The 24,204-nt window shown below is 42.9% G+C and overlaps 1 protein-coding gene across 1 annotated transcript in view; it reads left to right on the top strand.

The window, feature by feature from the left end:
- LOC135206170 (anaphase-promoting complex subunit 5-like) overlaps window positions 1-24,204 on the top strand; it is a 621,184-nt gene that overhangs the window by 420,909 nt on the left and 176,071 nt on the right. Inside the window, exon 7 of the mRNA XM_064237464.1 lies at window positions 1,769-1,940. Within this exon, the coding sequence (XP_064093534.1) occupies window positions 1,769-1,940 (172 nt within the window). The remainder of the gene's footprint in view (window positions 1-1,768; window positions 1,941-24,204) is intronic.

Below are 24,204 nucleotides of genomic sequence, written 5' to 3'. Positions count from 1 at the left end.
TTCGAAAAAGGCCTAGCTGCTAGTACCATTACTATGACTAAATCTGCCTTGAGGAAGATATTTCAGTTTGGCTTTAATATTGATTTTACAGATTCATACTTCTTGTCTATCCCTAGAGCATGTGGTTGTCTGAGACCGGTAGACCCCTCTCACACTGTCTCCTGTTTTTTAAATAATGTACTCAGGTTGGCTTCAGATACTGATAACGAATCATCCTCATATATAACCTTTCTCAGGAAAACATTATTTTTAATGAGTCTGGCCTCAGGCACCAGAATATCTGAACTGTCGGCTCCCTCTAGAGAACCAAATCATATTGATTTCCTCCCGTCAGGAGAAGTTCTGCTCTCTCCAGATTGGAAATTCTTAGCAAAGAATGAAGACCCACAAAACAGGTGGTCTCCATGGAAGATTGTCCCTCTTCCACAGGACCCATCATTATGTCCTATTATTACATTAAAATCTTATCTGGGCAGAACTTCTAAAAAGTCTTCAGGTCTTCTTTTTATTAGAGAATGGTGGAACCATTTCCTTGAAGGCCATCAGACAACAAATTCTTTATTTTATTAAACAAGCCAATCCGGATTCAGTCCTTCATGTCCATGATATCTGGGCAGTGTCTACCTCACTTAATTATTTTCATCATATGAACTTCGAGGATCTTAAAAAATATATGGGTTGGAAATCCCCGATAGTATTTAAACGCCACTATCTGAAAACTCTAGAGGCCCTTAAATATTCGGCAGTGGCTGCAGGGAACATTGTCTCCCCTGATACGGCCTAGTTATGTAATTCTAAATCTGTATTTTATTATTTTGCTATTAATTATCTTTTGGTACTCTCTCTCACCTACCTGCCTCGCTTGTAATCCCTGCCTTTCTGCCTTTTGTTCCGGACTGGATTGCTCATCAACTGACTCCTGTACATGTACATAGTTCATTAATATGTTTGTTTTTATGTTCATTACCTGTTGCATTTTCCTGGTGATAGTATGGATTTGGTCATTTTAGGTGCTATTTACCATTTGTAATTTGTTATCCTTACCTTGGTTATTAAAACAATAATTTTAAGGAATTTTTATTTTTCCTTTCATATAAGTTTTTGTTTACATTTTATTTCCAAGCTTGTATGGCCAATTCTCTGTTACTATTTCACTGGGCGACACAGGTCAAGCCCAGAAAAGGGATTTTGACAAAGGAAAACTCTATTTCTGGGGGAAGACCTGTGTCGCCCAGTGAACCCATCCCTCTCTTTTCCTTTTCCCCACCCTTTAGCTGGTCCAAGCATGGGTGTGTATTTCAGGAATGAGGGCTCTCTGCAGAGGTAGTAGTAGCGAGCGGAAGGTAGACGTTGTAACGGCACCTCTCTAGAGGGGGATTTTGAGAGAGGAGAGATCTAATTGGCAAAGCATCTGTGATAGTGGTTTCCACTCGCTCTTATGCTATACCGACACCCTATGAGGGTGAGCAAGCCGGAGGTAGTAACTCTGGCATTCCATATAGCTTTTTTCTCGGGTATATTTAGCATTTATTTATACCTAAAAATGAGTGCTATAAGGAACATTTCACTGGGTGACACAGGTCTTCCCCCAGAAATAGATTTTTCCTTTGTCAAAATCCCTTTTCAGTAAAAGTTTTATAGAGAAAATAATTTTGAAAGTCATAGTCAGAACATTACAATTATTTTCATCAGTTGCTGCACATTAGTAACAATTTTTGTCTGGCATATAATTACATGAAATCTGTTGGTCACCTTTTTCAACTTCCAGGGATACTGATAGTGTGGGGCATTCCAATCACAGTACAAGACAACAAGCAGAGCTGTTTATTAGTCGGCAAGCAACACTATTGCAAATTAATGAGACTGCTGCTCTTCCCCCACAAAAACTTCAGGAAAAGATTCGACAGTTGGTGCAACATAATCCTGACCTTGCAGAAGCCGTAAGTTCAGAGTATATTTTCTTCTGTTAAACTTTCAACAGCTGACTAACATCTTAAATTGTCGGACAAAATTAGTTCTATTAAATTTCATTATTTGGAATGAATCTCACTGTTAAAATTAGCTTTATTTTTATGTCATTTGGTGTGATCAGCATATAAAAATATAAAAATATGCTTGTCCAACTTGCTAGGATGGTCTTTGTATTCACCTGTATCCCAGCAGATGGTGCTGGAATGTTTATGTTGTCATATTTCTTCTTGCCATTAGGCTACAACTATGCTACAACCATGTAGCCTATGTTAGCTGCTATGTTAGACTAGCTGTGCAGGCTCGAGTGTGGTTTTCTTGATATGTAGATTATGAATGTTTTGACGAGAGGATGTAAATCTTGTGAAGTATCAGATGGTAGAGGGCAATAATTTATGTAGACAATTAGGGCACACCAGCAGCCTACTCAGTTTTTTCTTTTTGTCTTCTAGTGATGCTTCTCCTCCGTCATTAGCATACTTGATAGCTAGGCTAATTCCTCAGGAGAATAATAATAGTAATTGATATATATTCTTTTATTAGTTAGGTTTTGATCGAAATGTTAATGCCAAAATTGCCCCCCCCCCCCACCCAGTTTTCAACCTTTTTGGATCCCCCCATGAGAGAGAAGTTGTTGGAGCCTTGGCTTCTGTCTGTAGCCCGCCCCCTGGACTGCCTTGTGTCGGCTGGTTGTCTCCTCTGACAGGGAACCAAGGCATGTATTGGGGCCAAGGTTCTGTGCCCTTTGACAACTCTTACTCACAATTTTTTCTGGTTCGGTTGCAGCCATAGAGTGTCAATCACTGGATTGGCGATCTCCTTGCCAACAGTGTGACTTTGGGTGGCCATATTGAAAGGTCTCAGTCCAGCTCATAGTACTATACATTATTATTAATATTATTATTATTATTATTATTATTATTATTGATTAGTATTAATTATTTATTATTTACTTTATTTTGGTAAGAATGAATGCTGCTTCAGCACTATTAATCTTGTAGAGAGTCTTCTCTATTTTTCTAATGACGGCTTTCTCGTTGTTGCTTATACCGGCGAGCAATGCACCAAAGGGCATGGTAAAATTCGGTTGAGTCATTTGGTTTATTATTGCTTATACAATTCTCTCTCTCTCTCTCTCCAACGCGACGTATCCTCCTGATCCGTAGGACATTATCAAGCGATGACTGCTTAAATTGTGCTGTTTCGGTCTCGAGTATGGTACAGAGAACCTCTCAAGCAGGTCAAGTTTTCATTGGTTCCTGGGAAGGTGACTTATACGGCGAGCGTTTACGAGTCTTGCAGACCTTCTCGGGGGGGGGGGGTTGTATCACTGGGAGCCGCTTGATTGCTTCTACCTGAGTGACGTCACTCCTGGTATTATTCTGATAATGTGCTTCACGTCCGGTGTTTGTTTCATGCGCTCTGGTACTTTCGTTGCGGGGGAGGGGCGTGGTCCTCCTCACACATGTTGGTATCAGGAACGCTTCTTGAGTGGTATTAAGGGGAGGCTTTTGCTCGAGTATAAGCAGAGCTTCTAGGAGGTGCAGACGTCGCGGGTCAGGGGCTCTCCCGATGATTTTGACATTCCTGATGATGTCGTCTCTTGTGATGTCTTTCTGGTGTACTGGAAGGGCGTGCTGCCTAATGGCGCCCTCCTGGGCGTGGCAGGCGCATCGTCGTCATGCCAATGTAAATCCCAGGGCATCCTTGGCCGGGGCATACGTATCGGTAGACAACGTTGGACTGCTTTAGGGGGTCTCCTACGGGCGGGGAGGGGTTGTTCTTCATCAGGAGGTCCTTTGTACGCCGATTCTTATAGTAAATAATAAAGGACACTCTCTTCCCTTCCTACATAGGGCGGACGTGTTCCTCTATTATTTTCTTCATGGCTGCTTCGTCCTCCTTGTATTGGTGGGGCATGAAGGCTTTGTAGAAAAGTTTTATATCCTCTGGGGTGGGATGTTCCTTCTATCTTCCTCCGTCATGTACCACTTGTCAAGGGCGGCTCGTGTTTGTCGGTTTACGAGTTTGAGTACCCACTATTAACCAGCATCTGAGATGCTCGGTCGAGTTCAAGGTGCGTGTCCTACCACGTCGAACAGTGCAATAGGGCCCTCCTGACGAAGGCCCTGACGATGGTGGTCTTGAACCGGGCAGGACACTCGCTATCTCCATTTAGACAATGTCCAAGGTTCGTAGCCTTGGTGTAGACTGTTGTCGCTAGCTTCTGATTTTTCTTTGTGACAAGGACGTCGAGGAAGGGGAGCCGATCATTGCTGCTGTGCTCAACGGTGAAGTTGAGTGCACTGTGACGCAGGAACTGCTGTCGAAGGGAGGATGAGGTAGAAGCCCTTTGACAGTAGTTCCTGCGTCACAGCGCACTCAACTTCACCATTGAGCACAGCAGCAATGATCGGCTCCCCTTCCTCGACGTCCTTGTCACGAAGACGAATCAGAAGTTAGCGACAACAGTCTACACCAAGGCTACGAACCTTGGACTTTGTCTAAATGGAGTTAGCGAGTGTCCTGCGTGGTTCAAAACTACCACCGTCAGGGCCTTCGTCAGGAGGGCCCTCTCGCACTGCTCGACGTGGCAGGACACGCACCTCGTACTCGACCGAGCATCCCAGATGGTAGATAAGTGGGAGAGGGTTGTAGCCCTGATACAGACAGTCCCCCTGTTATCAGCAGGGGTCCCGTTCCTGGGGGGTGTTTGATAAGCGAAAACCACCATTAACCGAAACTCACCGATTCATGGCGTCATAATGGTGCTTATGGTGCCGATAACCGGTTATCAGCTCCATAAGCGCCCTTATGGTGCCTCTGTTAGGTATGTTATGGTGCCATAACTATTATTGGCTCGTTATGTCACCGATAACCAGAACTCAGCCCATTATGGTGCCATAAATCACTGATTTTGCACTAGACAAGCACCATAAAACCGGATCGCTGATAACCAAGTCCGTCTATAATTGGGGACTGCTTGTAGTCATAACTGTCAATCATTTTGGCATATTAATATGAAGAGCAAACAACAGTCTCTATCTCTCTCTCTCTCTCTCTCTCGCTTAGGGGTAACTTAGTTTTCATAAGTAGTTGTAAGCCATATGTTTTTAAGAGTAATGTTGTAAGAGGACTTTGATATGATATTAAAATGTGTTAGAATAATAGTATAAGGTATATTTGTTGTTTGAACTATTAAAATAGGCAGTTATAAGCATTTTTAGATGGGTCTTCTGTGTTTGAACTATTACAATAGGGAGTTTTAAGGTGTTTTAGAGGAAGAGATACAATATTCCCGGATTTTCGGTATTTGCGAGTGGTGTGATCCCTATCCCCCATGAATACTGGCCATTGGCTATATTGACAAATTTGTTCCTCGCTTGTATGGCACTCTAAACCACAAATTGAAAAAAGAAAAACTTGTAAAAAAGTATGTATGACAAATTCTTAATAGGATCAAGTGAGTTATACCCAGTTTTGACTGTTTATATGTAAATAAATATATCTTGAAACATTTTTACAAAAAAATTTTTTTAGATTGGTTCATGGACAATTTTATTCATTGATGGACCACAAATTGCCAAAAAAGTAATAAAATTTGTATTACTAATTCTGGATAGGTTCAAGTGACTTACTATACACTGTTTTAGACTGTTTTATGTGTAAATAAACATATCTTGAAGCGTTACTGTCCAAAAAAAGTTTTAGATTGGTTCACGGACAATTATGTTCATCGCTTGTATGGCACTGTGAATGACAAATTGTGAAAATACATGTAAAAAAAGCAAAATAATTGGTAAAAAAATAATTGCCACCCACTAAAATATGTATCCCATTCTGTCGAGCAGTAGCATCATAGAGAAAACAGGTTATAATTATATAGGGATAACTCTCAAGATATCCTGATTGACTAAGGATTCTCTTGAAAGTTCTTTTTTTTTTATTTCTTCTCAAAACATACTTTATTCAAAAATAAATACTTATTTTTCCAAGAAAACTGAACCAAATTAAGTGAAACATTTACAGTGTAGTATAACTTTATATTTTGTCAGGAAAATAAGTTTTTAGTACAATTTTTTTGCATTTTTATAAGAAACGATGTCATGATTTTTTTCCAACTGCAAACACAAATAAACTTACGAGGTTAAATGTCTAAATTCCCCACAAGAGAATTTTTATTATTAGTTGTAGAATAAGTACATAGTAGAAATTTGAAGCAAATCTCTTCAATCATAAGGTAAAAACAGTCATTTACTTTATAATAGGGCCTTATGGCAAAGACTTAACCCCTTAAGAACTTTGAAGACATTTTTCTTTTAGCTCTTGTTGTGGCAAAGTGTATTAGTGAACTTTCAAACTCTTTCTTGTTGGGGATTTGTTCTAATGGAAATTCCCACTCTTTTCTTTTATTGCGTAGAGAAAAGATATAGAGGAGTAAGCCCTTCACAGTTTTGGTTGTACATATTTGGTGCCTAATTTAACCCTTAAACGCGTAAGGGGCATAATAAAAATTGTCTCCCGTATGCCGAGGGGGTCTCGGAGTGAGCGCTGAAGCGGAAAAAATAAAAAAAAAAAAAAAAATCACAGCACGCTTAGTTTTCAAGATTAAGAGTTCATTTTTGGCTCCTTTTTTGTCATTGCCTGAAGTTTAGTATGCAACCATCAGAAATGAAAAAAATATCATTATCATATATAAATAATGCGATATTTGATAGCGCGAAAACAAAATTTCATATATAATAGTATTCAAATCGCGCTGTGATCAAAACGGTTAAAGCTAACGAGTTACTTTTTTTTCGTTGTATTGTACACTAGAATGCGATCATTTTGGTATATAACCCATTGTAAAATGATCAAAGCAACACAGAGAAAATATTATCACAAAATGATGCATGAATTCGTAACGCGCGGACGTAAAAAAATGTTTTTTTCAAAAATTCACCATAAATCTAAATATTGTTCTAGAGACTTCCAATTTGTTTCAAAATGAAGATAAATGATTGAATATTACTATACAGTGGACCCCCCGTATTCGCGTTCTCGGGATTCGCGGACTCACACATTCGCGGATTTCTCTCGGGAACGTTTCCCCGCATCATTCGCGGAAAATTCGCGCATTCGCGGTATTTTTCTATGAGAAATATCCACAAATTCCTGGTTTTTGTGATCAATTTCATCATAAAATGCACTTTTTGTGATAAAAGTATTAAAAAAACCAAGTATGAAAATTTTTAGTGGTTTTTCTTAAGTTTTAACTAACGAAATAAGCTGTTTTCATACATTCAACTTACCTGTCAGATACATACATAGCTATCGACTCCGTCGTCCCCGACAGAAATTCGAATTTCGTGGCACACGCTACAGGTAGGTCAGGTGATCTACCGGCCTGCCGCTGGGTGGCAGGACTAGGAACCATTCCCGTTTTCTAATCAGATTCTCTCTGTTGCTGGGAATGTAAACATATGTTTACTTTCCCTCCTGATTTGATTTTCGTGTTTCATCGCCATCGATCTTCTGGGCCGACTTTTACAGGGAAGTACTGGATCGGTGGTTCGGCATACGCTTTTAATAACTTTTTAATAACTTTTAATGAATTAACTTCGAAGTTTTCGAAGAATAGAGGATGTGTAACTACCGAAGTTTTTGGTAGACAATTACATAGTTTGCAAGAAAGGGAAATATAAATATTTATTCATTGATAAAGTGTAATAAATGTTAGAATTTGATTGAGGAAAATAAGGTAACTTCTTATTTGAGGAAGTCAGAAAAACATAGAACTAGATATGCTTTCTTTAGAAGCTTTAATAGCTCTCGTTCTGACGAGCAGTTAGAATATTAACAGTACTAGTAGTGTAGTTTCCTCATCACCTTCTTACTTCACAGAAACTACAAATTCATTTGCAATTTGAAGATAAAGGAATGTAGCTCAAGATACGAGCTATTATAACGGTTAAGAAGTGATTATAGTGTTCCCCATTGCAATAGAGGGTGCGTCTGATCGGCTCTTGTCTCGCTCCCAGGTCTAGACCTCTTCCAAGCTCACAGGCCCAGAGGAGAAGGAATGTCGAAAGCCTTACGGAGGTTATGGAGAATCCCCACCGATCAGGCGTCCCCTCGGCAGGTTCTGTAGGACGTCCCAGACTGCCAGGGATAGCCATTGGAAAGGCATCCTAATTCAATGTGTTCCCCTTATTATTATCGTCTTGACGAATAAGGAGAAGAAACATTCAACGGCGTAGATTAAATGATGATGCAAGATAATCTCGTCTGGCTATACGGAACCTCAGAAGAGACGGAGAAAGGAAGACATCATTCGATAACAGTTGCGGTAGAGGCATTGCCCTATCCGGGTTCATCCCCCATACAGCTGGAGGGGGGGGGGCTCTATCCCATGGGGGTTTGAAATAGTTATTTCAATAAATTCCTCATCGGTACGTGTATATAAAAATATATCTATTCTGAGAATAACGAATTAGATATTAAAGAATATTTTGTTGATCGCAATGAGAATTATATTGGATTCTCGTTTTAGTGTAATTACACATATATAAAGAACTTTTAAGCTTCTAGCTCCTCGGGCATGAAGCTCCGGTAACGAGGCTCAATGCGCCTAAAGCGTCTGAAACAAGGTGCAAAGCCCCTGAAACGAGGCGCAAAGCACCTGAAGAGCCTGAATAGAGGCGCAAAGCGCCTGAAGCAATATGAACCAGGATCTTCATCGGAAATGGAAGTCCTTCTCATTCAGAAGAAAGGGAGGGCTATGGACGAAAATGAAAGTATTGTCGAATTCTAAGCAAGAACAAGTGTACAAGAGATCGGAACCTTCCGCACACGGAACCTTCCGCACAAGCGGAACCTTCCAGAAGGCGGAAGATTCCAGATTCGAATCGCCTTCCAGGCTCTTGGAATTTTCCAAGAAGGAATATTTTCCAAATGTGCAGAACATTTCACATAAGCGGAATTTGACAATAACTCGGAACCTTCCGCACAAGCGGAAACTTCCAGACGTACAGAACTTTCCAGTCAAGGATCGCCCTTTGCAGTACGCTCAGAACTTTCCAAGCGGGAATCTTTTCTGGATAAGCGGAACATTCCGAACGCGGAACTTTCCAGGCGCGTGGAACCTTCCGCACAAGAAAAACTTTCCAAGCGCGATACGTCTGCTAGGATCCAGGAGTATTCTGATCACGATACTCCTCCTAGGCGCCAGGAGTATTCGGAACGCGATACTCCTGCCAGATGCCAGGAGTGTTACGATACGACACTCCGCCCAGGCGCCAGGAGGTGAGTATTCGGAACGCGATACTCCTGCCAGGCACCAGGAGTATTCCGAGCACGATACTCCTCCCAGGCGCCAGGAGTATTCGGAACGTGATACTCCTACCAGGCGCCAGGAGTATTCCGATCACGATACTCCTCCTAGGAAAGCGATACTTCTGCCAGGCGCCAGGAGTATTCCGAGCACGAGGAGTATTCCGATCGCGATACTCCTCCCAGGCGCCAGGAGTATTCGGAACGCGATACTCCTGCCAGGCACCAGAAGTATTCTGAGCACGAGGAGTATTCTGATCGCGATACTCCTCCCAGGCGCCAGGAGTATTCTAGGTAAGATACTCCTGCTTAGCGCCAGGCTCTTTCTCCTACAAGAAGAGCCTGACAACCGCCAAGAGTCCTCCAGGCGAAAGGTGAAAGACATTCGAGGCTTCTCCTGTTAGGGACGGGAGTTGTCGCACAGGCGGCCGTCGCCCTTGTCAGGATAGTCTTAATGCAATAAAGGCAAGAGCAAGTTCGGCTTCTTTTCATGGCATGGGACTAACAAATGTAAGACAGGCTGCCGTAGCCCTTGTCAGGTTAGAGTCGGTACTGCTAAAAGACCCTTCACCTTTCGCAAAGGAAGCGGCTCTCCTCTGGTTGCTCAATCTTCTCCCAACTTGAGGAATGGAAGATAGAGCAGAATTGTGAGAATTAGTTCAATAGTAAGTGGATATTAAAATCATCCTCCTTCTAAAAAATAATGCAACCAACCATTTACAGAAAGAGGGGCAATCGTTTGGAAGTTGAACAAGATTCGTACGAGCTCTCATTCATTGATTAGAGGCTCTTCCAGATAAGAAAGGGGTAAAATACGGACTTATCTCCAAGATAATAAAAGCTTGAGAGATTCTCTTCGATCCTCGGTTGTCATTTGCGATCTCTTTCGACTAATACTCATTCGGGTTTATTGACGAAAAGAACGAAGAGAGTAAGATTTCCATTCTTTCTCTGCATGTCGGAGAGGAAAGAATGTCGTAGAAGACTTAGTGTATACGACTACTGAATGACAAGTCATATACGCATACCATAGTTGCCTTTCTGGTTTGCTACGGAATTATCTATATCCTTACAGGATTTTCCTAGTAAGGACTTCGCTTAAAAGGTTTGTTTCGACAATACCTACTCAGCTTCGTATTTAACAAAGGTTGTTTGGCTAAATTTGCATTATTGAGAGCTTTCTTAGGCTCGAGAATAATTTTATTATATCCCTTCATTGAAGGGAGTAACTGGCAACTCAGAATGAATGCAGCCAGGCAGTGAACGAGACGGCTGTAATTGTAACGCCAATTCAGTACCATCCTGTTCTCGGTCGTGATCCCTTGGTTACATCTCTCTCTCCTCAGGGATCGAAGGGTTCACCGTATTTTCCCCCTACAATCAGGGACTTAACCACGAATTGAGGGGATTTTTAGGCAAACATGAATAACATAGTATTCGTTTTGCTAAGGATCTCTTTCTGCCTCGGCTAGAAAAGAATGTAGTAGAAAATTCACCTTAAGATAACGGTTACGGTTAAGCCTTATGCACACACCGTGGTTAATTACAGAATTCCTACTATCCTTACAAGAGTTTCCTAGATGAATGCTGTTTACCACAATGTGACTGTATTGAAAAGGATTTTAATTCGGCAGAGCACGATTTAACTTATTTGGAAACAGACACGGAACGTAACGATCCTTACCAGGTTCGATGCGGGATTTTGCACGTCCGTGAGAACCTTCTTGATCGACGATAATAACTGTTAACGTATGTTTTAACATTTATTGGAAAGAGTTGTGAGAACCTGCAGAAAGTATTCACAGATCTCTTCGCAAGGTAGAAGACGAACGAGCTTCTTATAGTTTGCTTCCTTTTCCTCGAAACAAGAGAGGTAGCAAGATACGCCATCTTTAATTTAAATAGGGAAATAAACTTTAGTCTTTTTTTCCCCTAGTTATATATATTCTTAACAGATATTAAGATAAATGGGCGTCAAAGGAAGAAGATGAATGCATCATTTTGGCAATAAAAAGGTTGGATTCACAGAGGTCACGTTCTTCTCTCAGCATGTGTCGGAAGGTTTTTCTAAGAGAGTAGAGATTTTATCGGAATCTATTATAAATATTGGACCTGAAAAATCTATCCACTCTGAGTCTGTCTGCGTGCAGACTGACCAGAAGTAAATATGAATGAGAGGATTTTTCAAGGGAAGCTTGATAATTCCTTCAAATATGTTAAAGACATAGAGTTGCTGCAGATCGTGCTAGAGGGAAAGGGGAAACTGTCCTCTTCCGATACCTCTGTGAACCACATAATGGTTTTCTTCCCTTTCAGGGGGAAGAATCACCTTGGTATTTTATGCTATCAATGAACACAGTAAAAAGATATACGTACTCTGTCTCGACAAAGAATATTAGAGATAGTAGAGAATTAAGATCTTCGGGATCTTATACAATACCTCTATACGATAAGAGTTGGAGATCTTATACTTAGAAGGGGATCCTAATTTGGGCCTCAGATTCCGTGTTCCGTCAAGATGGAACTGCTCCTCATCAAATGTTTCTCTTGGTCCTAAACGATCAAAAGGACAAGTGAAATTTTGGGCTTTAGAATCTGGAATCAAATTCTATGAAGACTCGGCAATGGGTTCTGGCCAGCATAGTATGTTTGGCAAAAGAACTAAAGCCTTTTATTCCTGGACAACACTTTCAGATAGAGGTTTTCGTTGTCCGGGTAATGTATTGACGTTGTCATCTACAGAAGAAGACAAGGTTTAAAGGTTTACTGACAGAGTCTTGGGAACGCGATGAGGGCTCAAGCTACTTCCCAAAAGGTTTAGAGAGATACATTAAAGAGCTAGAAATCAGGAGTCCTACCAATTTCAGCTCAGAATCTCTTTAAACTTCCAGGCTCCTTCCCTTCCTTCGGGCAAGGATAGGGAAGCTTCTGCAACGAGAAAACTCATCAACATGCAGGAGGAGAACTCGTTAGCAACGGAAGTATTCAATAAGGATCCTCCTCGGAGGAAGACTTGTCCTCTCGGACTTTTAGATTTCCTATCGTCTACTGGATGTAGCTGACTAAATCACTTCCCCTTGCCGGAAAGACCAAAAGCTCAAAGTGAAAGAATTTCTTCCACCCTTCTCCAGTCTCCTGATAAACGATGGTGGATCTTCAGGACTTTCGGACAATGTAGCGCCAGTCAGGCGCCAAATGCCAAAACAGGCGTGAAGACGCCAGAGAAAGACAGTCAATATGAACACTGTTGTTGTCTGATGAGGAGAAGGAGCGGGCCTCCAACCTGGCGCAGTGCGCTAGAGGCGAACAAATTGGGAAAAAGTGTCCGATGTGGACAATCGCCATTTTCCTCGAGACTCTTAAAACAAGCTCAAAGCCGCCAGCAAGTGGGGAGAAGTCAGCCACGCGCCAGGCGCGAGGCTCCAAACAGGCGCAAGGCACTGGCAAGGTGCGAGGCACCAGCCAGGCGCGAGGCGCCAGGCAAACAGGATGCGCCAGCCAGGCGCAAGGAGACAGGCAGGCGCAAGGCGCCAGCCAGGGCGAGGCGCCAGCCAGGCGCAAGCCAGGCTCTAGGCTTCATCCAGATGAGATCCAGTTCAAAGAAAGTCCTAGTCTTCTTTGAAACAATGGTGATCTCTAAAGCACTTCATAAGTGACTTGATGATACCTTCAAACAGCTGAGAATTTAAAAGCTCATGAAGTGCGAGCTTTTGCAAATTCTTGTTCTTTTCGTAACAATATGTCAGGAAGACATATTAGCTTTAACATATGAGAGTTGCAACTATGTGTTGACTGCTCATTACACGAAGGACGTCAAGTTAACCTACGAGAGATCCTTCTCTCTTGGTTTATACGTGTCAGCGGATACGTTGCTGGGATAAGGAGCCGACACTGATCCTTTAATAATGAGTTGAATTTATTTTAACTTAGTGAATTTTATTGAGGTTTGAAAGGAGCTTGGGGGATAACTCTTTTTCAATTCTAGCGCGAAACCCTGCATGTTAGGAACAGGTGATCGGGATCGGTGTTGCGCTCCTTAGTTATGCCAATAGGCATAGGCATATTGTCATATAAGCAGATTAGCACCCATTGACAAATGCCAATTAGGCTCGACCGAGTAAGTGGATAAGACCCCATCGGTAGACCCACAAGAACTCTTGGCCACAGATCACTATCTTGCTAAGGCTCTTGAAACGAAGCAGACTCCTATGCAATAGCTAGGAAGTCGACCCTTCGTAGAAACACAGAGGAACCAAGGTCATTAAATACAATTAAAAACAAGTTGCCCTGCTGCGTCATTATTGACTATATTTACTTGCTGTGGTTTACTTTCATTCTTTGCAAAAACTTGAGTAAGCAAGGGGTCCAGATCTGAGCACTTAGACATATGTTTCTTAATTTGTTTATATATGTCTAGCTCCATACTGTCGGGCGATAGCTTCTTGTCAAAACAGTGTACCAAGGCTTTCGGCAACATAACTGTCAAGCAGGTTAAATATGTGAGCCTGATAAAATCTTTCACAGCCAGGTTCCTTCCCGTAACCCAAGAGGAAGTAAGCAAACTATCCCAATATTCATTCAGCCAGTCAGCAATTAGTGCCGCCCTCTCTACAAGGTTAAGTTGAGTCAAAGAGACCAGATTAATGATGTTCCTCAAAGCTAAAACTGCATCCAAGGCTTCTTCACTGCCATATATGGCCTATAATCTAATTTTAAATTCATCCCATGTATCCGCCTCTTGGAAAGAGACTCCCCTCAGGTACGAACCTGCATTTCCTTTAGCAAAGTCAATGAAACTTTTAGCCTCCTGTAATTGTAAGGATGGGTCAGTGATGCATTTTGCTTTTAAATGAGCATCCACTGACGAGATCCAAGACTCGATGTCTTGAGGCAAGAACCCGTTAACCAGTCCTTGAAAAGGAGCAATGCAGACCTTGCGCTGACTAAGGTTGCTACTGGGTTGTTGGGTGCAGGGTTAATGGGTGCAGAGGTGGCCATCATGACTTTTGGTTTTTTCCTATAACTACGGTTCCTAGCAATCCTATCGAAATACAGGCGGTCCCCGGGTTACGACGGGTCCGGCTTACGACGTTCCGAGGTTACGACGATTTTTATTAAATATTCATTGAAAAATCCGCCCTGGGTTACGACGCTTGTTCTGAGGTTACGACGCTGACGCTTCCGACGCTCCAAGTTAACGACGCTTTTAAAAAACGCATACTATGATAAGAATCCTTTATAGTTTAGCACAGTATATTAATAAAAATAAGTTTTTGGTTAGATTACAACAAAAATTTTGAGGTTATGATGATTTTCGACACTTTTTATGTCATATTTTTTTTATTTTTTTTAGTGATGCCTCATATGCGGAACTAGTTTCCAAGCGAATGAATACACTAGCTTGGGATGCACAGTTTATAACAGTCCAAAAGCGCAAATAATGAAAAAATCATTGCTTGTTTCCAGTATACATAATTAACAAAACTAAGTTTCTGGTTAGATTACAACGCAAATTCCAAGGTTACGATGGTTTTTTATGCTTTTTAACGATAGCTCATACGCAGAACTAGTTCCTGAGCGGAGGGCGCATAAATTAATTTACGCTATTAAACTGTATGGTAACCATAGTCAAGGATAAGGAACGCATTCTCAAACAGTATACATCCTTTAATACAAAAACAGCAAATATCATTGAAACATTATTTCACTTAAAGAATCCATTTATACTCTACTTAGACTTGGATATAAAAACCATAGTTTCTCTCTCTCTCTCTCTCTCTGTCTCTCTCTTTGTATTTTCCGACGAAAATAATCACTAATTAGTGTATTTTGATGTTTATTTTCATGACTAAATACATTTTTATAATACAAAAATGATTTACTAATTTTCAAATATTAATTTTGATTAATACTGTATTAGTAAGTTTAATAAGTTGAAATGATATCATAATAAAAATAATAATTCTCTCTCTCTCTCTCTCTCTCTCTCTCTCTCTCTCTCTCTCTCTCTCTCTCTCTCTCTCTCTCTCTCTCTCTCTCTCTACTACAAGATGTATGTTTTTTGTATGATAAATAAATGATTTACTATTTTCAAATATTAATATTAATTTATACAGCAATAATATCAATTCATTAAAGAAAATACCATAGTGAATTAGTAAGATTTTAGCTTATATTTAAAAAATTATGGAAGAATGAAGGAAATCCCAGTCTTCTTCCAGTAACCTTTTCTCGAGATCCAGGTACTAAAACTGTCAGATATATCAAGTTCTGTGACAGCCAGGAGGGGGAAGTGCTCATGAAATCCCCCCCCCCCCCCTCTCCTCTCTCTCTCTCTCTCTCTCTCTCTCTCTCTCTCTCTCTCTCTCTCTCTCTCTCTCTCTCTCTCTCTCTCTCTCTCTCATTTACTGAGACTCGAGTTTTTTTATGTACTTGTACTATTTGTTTTTAATACTTTCAAATAATAATAATAATAATAATAATAACTGTAATTACAAAATTCATATGTGATAGTATTTTAAAGAAATACAATACGTACTAATCTCTCCATGTCACTTTTAATTAAGGTTAACTCTCTCTCTCTCTCTCTCTCTCTCTCTCTCTCTCTCTCTCTCTCTCTCTCTCTCTTTTGCCACACAAGATAATAATGTGTCATAGTGGTAACTCCCTCCCACTCTTTCGCTGGAAGCATTATAACTATGTTTTTTGAGAGAACAGAGAGAGATAAACACTCTCTCTCTCTCTCTCTCTCTCTCTCTCTCTCTCTCTCTCTTTTACCGAGATGAAAGAATTTTTATGGTACTAGTATGTAAAATGTTTATTGATAATTTCAGTTATTTAATAATAATAATAAAAGGATTTTGACGTAAGGAAAAATCTATTTCTGCGATTGGCTCGTGTCGCCAGCGAAATATCCTTTAATCTATTATTTCTAGGGTAAATGTACTAACACATACCAGAGAATAAATAAAATAAAGAAAAAGGTCAGTATAACTGACTCGCTCACCCTCTAGGAGGGTGTCGGTATGAACACTAGGCGAGTGAGACCACTACCACGAGCCAAATGCCAATAGAAATCTCCCACTACAAAACCCTCCAAGAGGGGAGCCGTCCCACAGAGAGAGCAGCTCGTACTACTACTACTCCATCCCATGCTGCCGACTGCTGCGCCTCTGGTGGCCATCCTGAAGTTAGCAGACAATCTTGAGCGAAGGGATGGGTAGGGTGGGATTTTTTCGCTGGCGACACGAGCCAATCGCCCAGAAATAGATTTTTCCTTACGTCAAAATCCTTTTTCTGGGCTCAGCTCGTGTCACTTGCGCGAAATCGTACCAGAGAAACAGCACAAGATTTTATATAAAGTGAACAAGTAATAAAAATAAAATAAAATAGGTCTCAAATAAAAGATAAAATATAAATAATGAATAATAATTGCTAAAAAGATACATATACACAGTAAATTAAAATTAAAACTATGCTTAAATTACCCTTAAAACTAATTATGTTAATAACATAAGGTAATTTACATATATATAGGTACAATGATTGCATATCATCAATGAAATCTGTGTAACAAAATGTATCAAAAGAGTAATAGCAATTAATATAAAAATACATAAATACGTTGAGCAATCACAAAAAATATCTATCAGGAATGTATATGACTTAATATACAAAAACCCGTAACCATTGTAATATGATGTATCCCCTAGCATAAAAATAATAAAAAAGGGGTTAACATCTATGAGATCAATATTGTAATCATCTGTGAGTGTCCCTAACCCGACAAAAGGGGCACTATACAATCATAAAGCAGCTAAGACACAAGGTGAATGCTAATGAACAAGGTAGGAATAGACGAACTGTTGGGTGAGGCAGGTAGAAAGGAGGACTGAATCTTCTACTACAATTTAGCTAGAGTCAGGGGAAACTATGTTACCCGCTGCTACTGCTGGGAATTTCAGAGCTTCCAAGGACTTCAGGTAGTGACGTTTGAACACTGTCGGCGATTTCCATCCGGTATACTTTTTTAAATCATCAAAGTTCATATGTTGGAAGTAATTAATTGAGGTGGCTACTGCCCTGACATCATGTGCTTTTGGGAAAGAGTCAGGATTGGCTTGTTTAATAAAGTACAGGATTTGTTGCCTGATGCCTTTAATGGATAAAGTACCACCTTTTTCCCTCTTAAAGAGGGGCCCCGATGAGGATGAGGAGGTCCTGGATAGAAAGGCTCGTAAGGTTGAAACTGGACAAAGGGATACATCTTGTGGAAGGGGTAGTACCTTCCAAGGTTCCCACCTCATCAAAGGATCTTCATTCTTTGCTAAAAAGCTACGTTCCGGAGAAAGTAGAACTTCCCCTGTGGGAAGGAATTGAATATGATCCGGATCTCTGGATAAAGCCGACAGTTCTGAAATTCTTGCTCCTGAAGCTAGGCTTAATAAAAATAAGGTTTTTCTTAGGAGCATCATAAACGAGCATGTGTCATTATCGGTTTCGGAAAGCCGTTTTAGAACATCGTTTAAGAACCATGAAACTGACGTAGGCCTCACAGAAGGCCTAAGTCTAGCACATGCCTTAGGAATAGACGAGAAGTAGGTATCCGTCAAGTCTATGTTAAATCCAAATTGAAATATCTTTTTCAATGCTGACTTGTAGTCGTAATCGTGCTAGCTGCTAAACCTTTTTCAAATAAGGATCTGAAAAAGGATATAGCAGAATTAACTGTCATGATTCTGATATCTGACTCTCTCAGGAAGGTTGCTAACTTTTTGACAGCAGCATCATACTGCCTCAAAGTTGAATCCCTTTTATCGGATTCCAGGAAGAGAATATTCTGAGGGTCAATATTCGCATCTCTTTTTGCCGCAAACTTCATGAAATCCATAAAGTTAGGGTTTTGAGAATCCCTGAGGAAGCGAACACAGTCTTCGTTTGTACTGACTGGGAGAGCTTGGGACTGGGGATCCGAAGGGGACGAAGGCCCAGTTCCAGAATCAGGGGGTACCAATTGCTCTTCGGCCAGTCTGGGGCTACTAGAGCCACTCGACCCTTGAATGTCCTGAGTTTGTTCAATACTTTCATAAGGAGATTCACTGGAGGGAAGACGTAAATCTTCCCCCAGTTGTTCCAGTCTAGAGCTAGGGCGTCCGTGGCGTAAGCCAGAGGGTCCAGGTTGGGGGCTACATAACACGGTAGTTTTGTGGTTTGCTTGGGATGCGAAGATCCACCTGTAGCCCTGGGACTCTTTGAAGGATCCATTGAAACGAACTTTCGTCTAGTGACCATTCCGATTCTAGGGGTACTGATCGGGATAGGGCGTCTGCTATGACGTTTCTCACTCCAGCTATGTGGGTGGAGGAAAGATGCCAACTGAATTTGTCTGCCAGGGAGAAGATGGCTATCATGACGTGATTTAGATGACGGGAGATTTGGAGCCTCCTCTGTTTATGCAATGTACTACCACTGCGCTGTCCAGGACTAGCTTTATGTGGGAGTACTTTGGTGGGAGTAATCTTTTTCAGAGTCAAGAACACTGCCATTGCCTCCAGTACGTTTATATGGAACTGACGGAACTGGGGTGACCAAATCCCTTGAACCTTTTTGACTTGGGAGTACCCTCCCCAGCCGCTTAAGGACGCGTCTGTGTGGATGGTGATCCCTGGTGGAGGGAACTGAAGGGGTACTGACACTGATAGATTCTTGACTTTTGCCCACGCCGAAGCCGATTCTTTAGAATCAGAGGCACTGAGATAGGCTTTTTGGTCCCTGGACCTGAACATTTGCTCGTGAGCGCCAAGATCCTGGTTAGGTCTTTCAGTTTGGCTTTCATCAAGATGTTCGTTACTGATGCAAACTGGAGAGAGCCGAGGATCCTTTCCTGAGCTCTCCTGGATGCTAGTTTGTGACTTAGAAATTGCTTGACTGACTTCGCTATTTCTTTCCTTTTGGTAGATGGAATCGACAGAGTGTGTGAGATAGATTCCATTGAATGCCTAGCCACTGAAAGTTTGACTCTGGAGTGAGCCTCGACTTGGACTTGTTTATCTTGAATCCTAGATATTCTAGGACTGGATCACTTTCAGTGTGGCCTTGTTGCATTCTTCGACTGATGGGGTTGGGGCCCAGATCAACCAATCGTCGAGATACGCCACTGTACCATAATCCCTTGCTGCTCTGAGCTGTTGCACTACTACTCCGCTAGCTTCGTGAACACCCTGGGTGCCACGTTGAGCCCGAATGGAACTACCTTGAAGGAGAATGTCTGGTCTCCTATCTTGAATCCCAGATACGGACGGAAGTGTCTTGCAATAGGGATATGATAGTAGGCGTCTGTAAGATCGATAGAGGTGGTGACGGCCCCACGGGGAAGTAAGGTCCGCACCTGTGAGATCGTGAGCATCTTGAACTTGTCGCAGCGGATGGCTAAGTTTAAGCGGGACAAGTCTAAGATTACCCTTCTTTTGTGTGAGCCTTTCTTTTGGCACGCTGAACAAGCGACCTTGAAACTTTAACCTCTTGACTTTGGCTATAGCTCCTTTCTGAAGGAGGTCCTCTGCGTACTCTGTCAATTCTTTGGAAGGAAGTTGACGGAAAGGTCTGGCTGGAGGTGGGTTCGTCAACCAGCTCCAACCCAGCCCTTTTGACACTATGCTCTGAGCCCACTGGCTGAAGTTCCACCGGTGGCGAAAGTGAAACAGCCTCCCTCCTACCTGAAAGTTCTTCATTGGTTTCTGGTAACCACCTCGGCCTCCTCTGAAGTGCTTTCCCCTATTGAAGGGGCCTCCCGATCCTCTCCCACGAAAGGACCGCTTACCTCTGCCTCCCTTGCCCGAGCGGTCATACTTCTGAGAAGCTTGACTCTCGAAGGCTTGATTGTAAGCTGGAGAGATGGCGTATGAGGTGGAGGGTTGAGGCTGAGGGGATATCACATAAATTGGCTGGATTGACCTTTAGACGTGGAGGGTTGGGCTGTCTGCACTAACGGCATTGCTGGAACTTGTTGAGGAAAGCGTGGTTGCTTCTTTTGGTAAGGTTGGAAACGTCTGGGTTTCCTCTGTCCCTTACCTTTAGTTCAGGTCTTGCCTCCTCCTAGCCGTAAGACCCCAACGGTCTTTAAGGCTCTGGTTCAACCTCGTAGCCTCTGCCTGTACTTCCTTAACCATAGCCTCTGGGAAGAGATCTGCGCCCCAGATGTTAGAAGAGAGTAACCTATTCGGTTCATGTCGAATGGTTGCCTCTAGCAGGACATGCTTTCTACAATTCGTTCTAGCAGTGGCAAACTCGAACATATCTGACTGCACCGTTTGAGTCAGGGCTTTGGTCATAAGCTTAAAAATTGGTTCTGAACCATAAGCCATGGTTGCTACCTCAGACATAGCCATCGAGTTGATTGATCTGGCTAGTCGTGATTTTGAGTCAAATTCAGCCTGAATAAGACTATCTGGGAGCCTGGGTAGCTTTTCACCAAACTGCTCCATAGCACAGTCCGGTTTGAAGTGGTTGCCAGCCTGAGAATGTATTCGGCAAGTCTTCCCACAATTCTCCGATTGAAGGGAGCAACGGAGATGTGGGATCTGCTTCTTTCAACTGAGGCATGGGTTCCCCCTTCTTCTGGGCTGCTAAGATGGTCGACCTTGCTATCTTGGTTAGGTAACGGGAGCGGGGTACTCTCATCCATTGTGAAAATGGTAAAGGGACTTTTAAAACGGTTGTATCTTGGTGTTCGACTCCTTTAAATGGTTGTCTTGTGTTCGACATCCATCCTCTAAACATCTGAGCCATTCTCTCTGAGCCTGGTCTCGAGAATAGAGGACTGTCTCCTTTGGTACCCTATCGTCCCGAACCATAGCCGAAGGCGTGAGCCTTGCGTAGCCTATGAAAAGGAGGCTGTAGGCCTTCCGGGTAGAACTCGAAGTCCTCTATTCTTCGAGTTCCAAACTCCGGTATGGAGATGAGACCATCCTGGAAGGGGGCGTATGACGCTACTCTCCAAGGGTTGTTCATGGAGAAAGCGGGAAGCGAGTCATACGGAGGAAGCTGAGATCCACTAGTGTTGGAGAGTGAGGGAGAGGCTAGAGGGGCTTCTCTTAGCCCGGCTATAATAGAATCCTGAGAAGTGATCCTGTCTGACAGGCGAGATATCATTTGTTCCATACTACTCTTAAGGGACCCCACTAGGTCGCCCACCTGTTGCAACAGGCCAGCATTGGAGTCCAAAGCCGGAGCTGCTGCGGAGGTGGAGGGGAGGCTCTGAATAGGAACCAAAGGTAGTGGAACTGGTGAAACTGCCGGGGTGCGAGATCTCTCCTTGGGTTTACTTTTCGAGGACTTAGAGCCGGAGCTAGACCCTTTAGACCTGTCTGGGCCGGGATTACGAGCCGGAGACTTACGCGAGGAAGAAGACGAGGACGTCTTCTTCGAAGACGATGACGTCTTAGTCAAGGTCATCACTTTAGACTTGATCTTAGTCTACCGAAGCCTCAGGAGGAGTATAAATAATTCACACCCCCGTAAAGCCTTGGAAGGGATGGAGAGGTTGCAGGGGTAGAAGAGACAGTCACACCCAAGGGTGACCCTTGGGTACCTGCATTACTTACCTCGACCAACAGGTCGTCTATACCTACCATCTTGGTTCAACATTAATATCCAGGGTTGCGACATCCGTGGAGATATCCTGGTCTGGTTCAGTTAAGGAGGCCGCCAGCTGTTGTTGGATGAAGGCAATAGTCGGGTCCGCCTCTACTGGGTCGACGTACCCTGTCGCCTTGCCTCCCGGGAAAGGAAAGATTAATAGTGCTAATCGCTTCTCAAGTATGTAGGGCTGACCCTTGGCGGCGTTCTTGCCAAAACCTCCGACCCAGGCCCGCAGGGTAGCCAGTGCTGTATCCCTTACTGCCGGAGCCTGTAAGAGAGGGCGTATTTTAGATTTAAAGAATCACTTAAAACTAAAACTTAGAGTATAACTTAAACTAGATGCCTTTAAGTTAAAGTAAATGATGAAAAACTTAAGTACTAAAAGAAGCGGAGCAGCTATTGGAGATGGAATACTTAAGCCTTCCAAAAGCTGGCTCACCAGAATCGTAACATATGGTACACGTCTCATGGTACCAGACCTGGATGTCCCCGTGCGGAGTCGCGCATGGAGCATGGACCGGCAAACTTCGTGTCCACAGGGGTCCTGAAGTGTAGCGGAACATCCCGGATGCTCACAGTTGGTGGCCTGTAAGTGGGAAGACACATGAGTATCTTAAAGGGGTATCACTTACAGACTAAAGGACAAAAGAACTCCGTTACATGCCGGAGCACGGAAAAAATTTGGGCATAACCCCTCCCTGCATTGCCTGAATAGGCTATAATCCCGGAGAGATCCGGTAAAATATGAAAGGGAGGGGGGGATGGTTTAAGATACTTTAAGATAAACTTAAAGATAACTTAAACCTAAACACAAGCGAACCGGACTAGGTCCAGTTGAAGCGGAGTGTAGTAACTCAGCAATACGTAAGGTTAGTAGAGACCTACTGTATGCTCCGTCCATCTAATGGGTGGACTAGCTCATTCCGCTGGATACCAGGACTCCGATCAGGGAGGAGCTCTAGTAAGGAGGGAAGGGCGAGAGGACATACAGGCTCGAGCTAGCCCGGAGCGACACGGCAGTACTAGGGGGGAAGGCAGGGCCCCCCACAACGTATTCACCAGCCCCCGGGCCGGGACCGAGAAGCGGAGAGGTCGGGACCAGTCTGGGTCTGTCCGACTCCCTAGCCCCTCCGGCGGAGGGGAGAGGGGGAGGCAGGCTCGGGTATGTGGGGCGAGCATGGCAGACCGGCCCACCCCCGCCCGACTCTATGGAAGAGCGGGAGGGGGGGGGGGGGGGGGGGGGGGGGACTGGGCAGGCGTCTGGCTGTCCCGTGATCACGCAGTGACCACGAGGCGGTAAACTGAGATACGGTAACCAAGCCTAGGCCAACCAACTGATCAGAGAGAAGCTATCGGGAAGCAACTGAACTGAAAAGCGGTAGTATATAGGCCCACAGGGCTAAAACCAACTGATCAGAGAGAAGCTATGTGGAAGCAACCGAACTGATCAGCGGTAGAATAGGCTCTATGAGCCGGGACCTAGGCTAAGCCAGACGCCAAACCAACCTAACAATGACTATATATATATATATAAATAAAATAAAAATGAAAGAAAGAAGGTAAAATAGCAGGAGAAAAAATCCAGGAGTGTACGACTAACCCGAAGGCAAGTCTACCACTCAAAGCTAGTCAGGGGCCGATACTAAGAACCTGGACTAGGATCTGGATAGAAAAAGCCTACAAAAGGTGATATACATGCATGCATGATAACCTGAGTAGACCTTAAACTAAATAAATAAAGCGGATAATCAAAATAGAGCGTAAACAAATAAGGGATGTTCTAGGTATGGGAGACCAAGAACGAACCCATCACGCGGCAGGACCATGCTGCCATGCTTCCGACCCCGAGAACGTATTTATACCTAAAAAACGGCAAATACTGTCTCAGGGACGGAAAAAACCAACTAACCGTAAATACTGAGTACTTAACTTAGCTGCTGCAATAGCTGCACGCTCCATTATCGAAAATCCGAAGAAAGGGCACAAAAAACACAGAGAGAAAAATAACACGTGTGACTCGTGTGCGCTAACTGAAAAGGATGGCCACCAGAGGCGCAGCAGTCGGCAGCATGGGATGGAGTAGTAGTAGTACGAGCTGCTCTCTCTGTGGGACGGCTCCCCTCTTGGAGGGTTTTGTAGTGGGAGATTTCTATTGGCATTTGGCTCGTGGTAGTGGTCTCACTCGCCTAGTGTTCATACCGACACCCTCCTAGAGGGTGAGCGAGTCAGTTATACTGACCTTTTTCTTTATTTTATTTATTCTCTGGTATGTGTTAGTACATT

Source organism: Macrobrachium nipponense, chromosome 29 (genome assembly GCF_015104395.2).
Source record: "Macrobrachium nipponense isolate FS-2020 chromosome 29, ASM1510439v2, whole genome shotgun sequence".
Taxonomy (NCBI): Eukaryota; Metazoa; Arthropoda; class Malacostraca; order Decapoda; family Palaemonidae; genus Macrobrachium; species Macrobrachium nipponense.
This window is presented reverse-complemented; position numbering and strand designations above follow the sequence as displayed.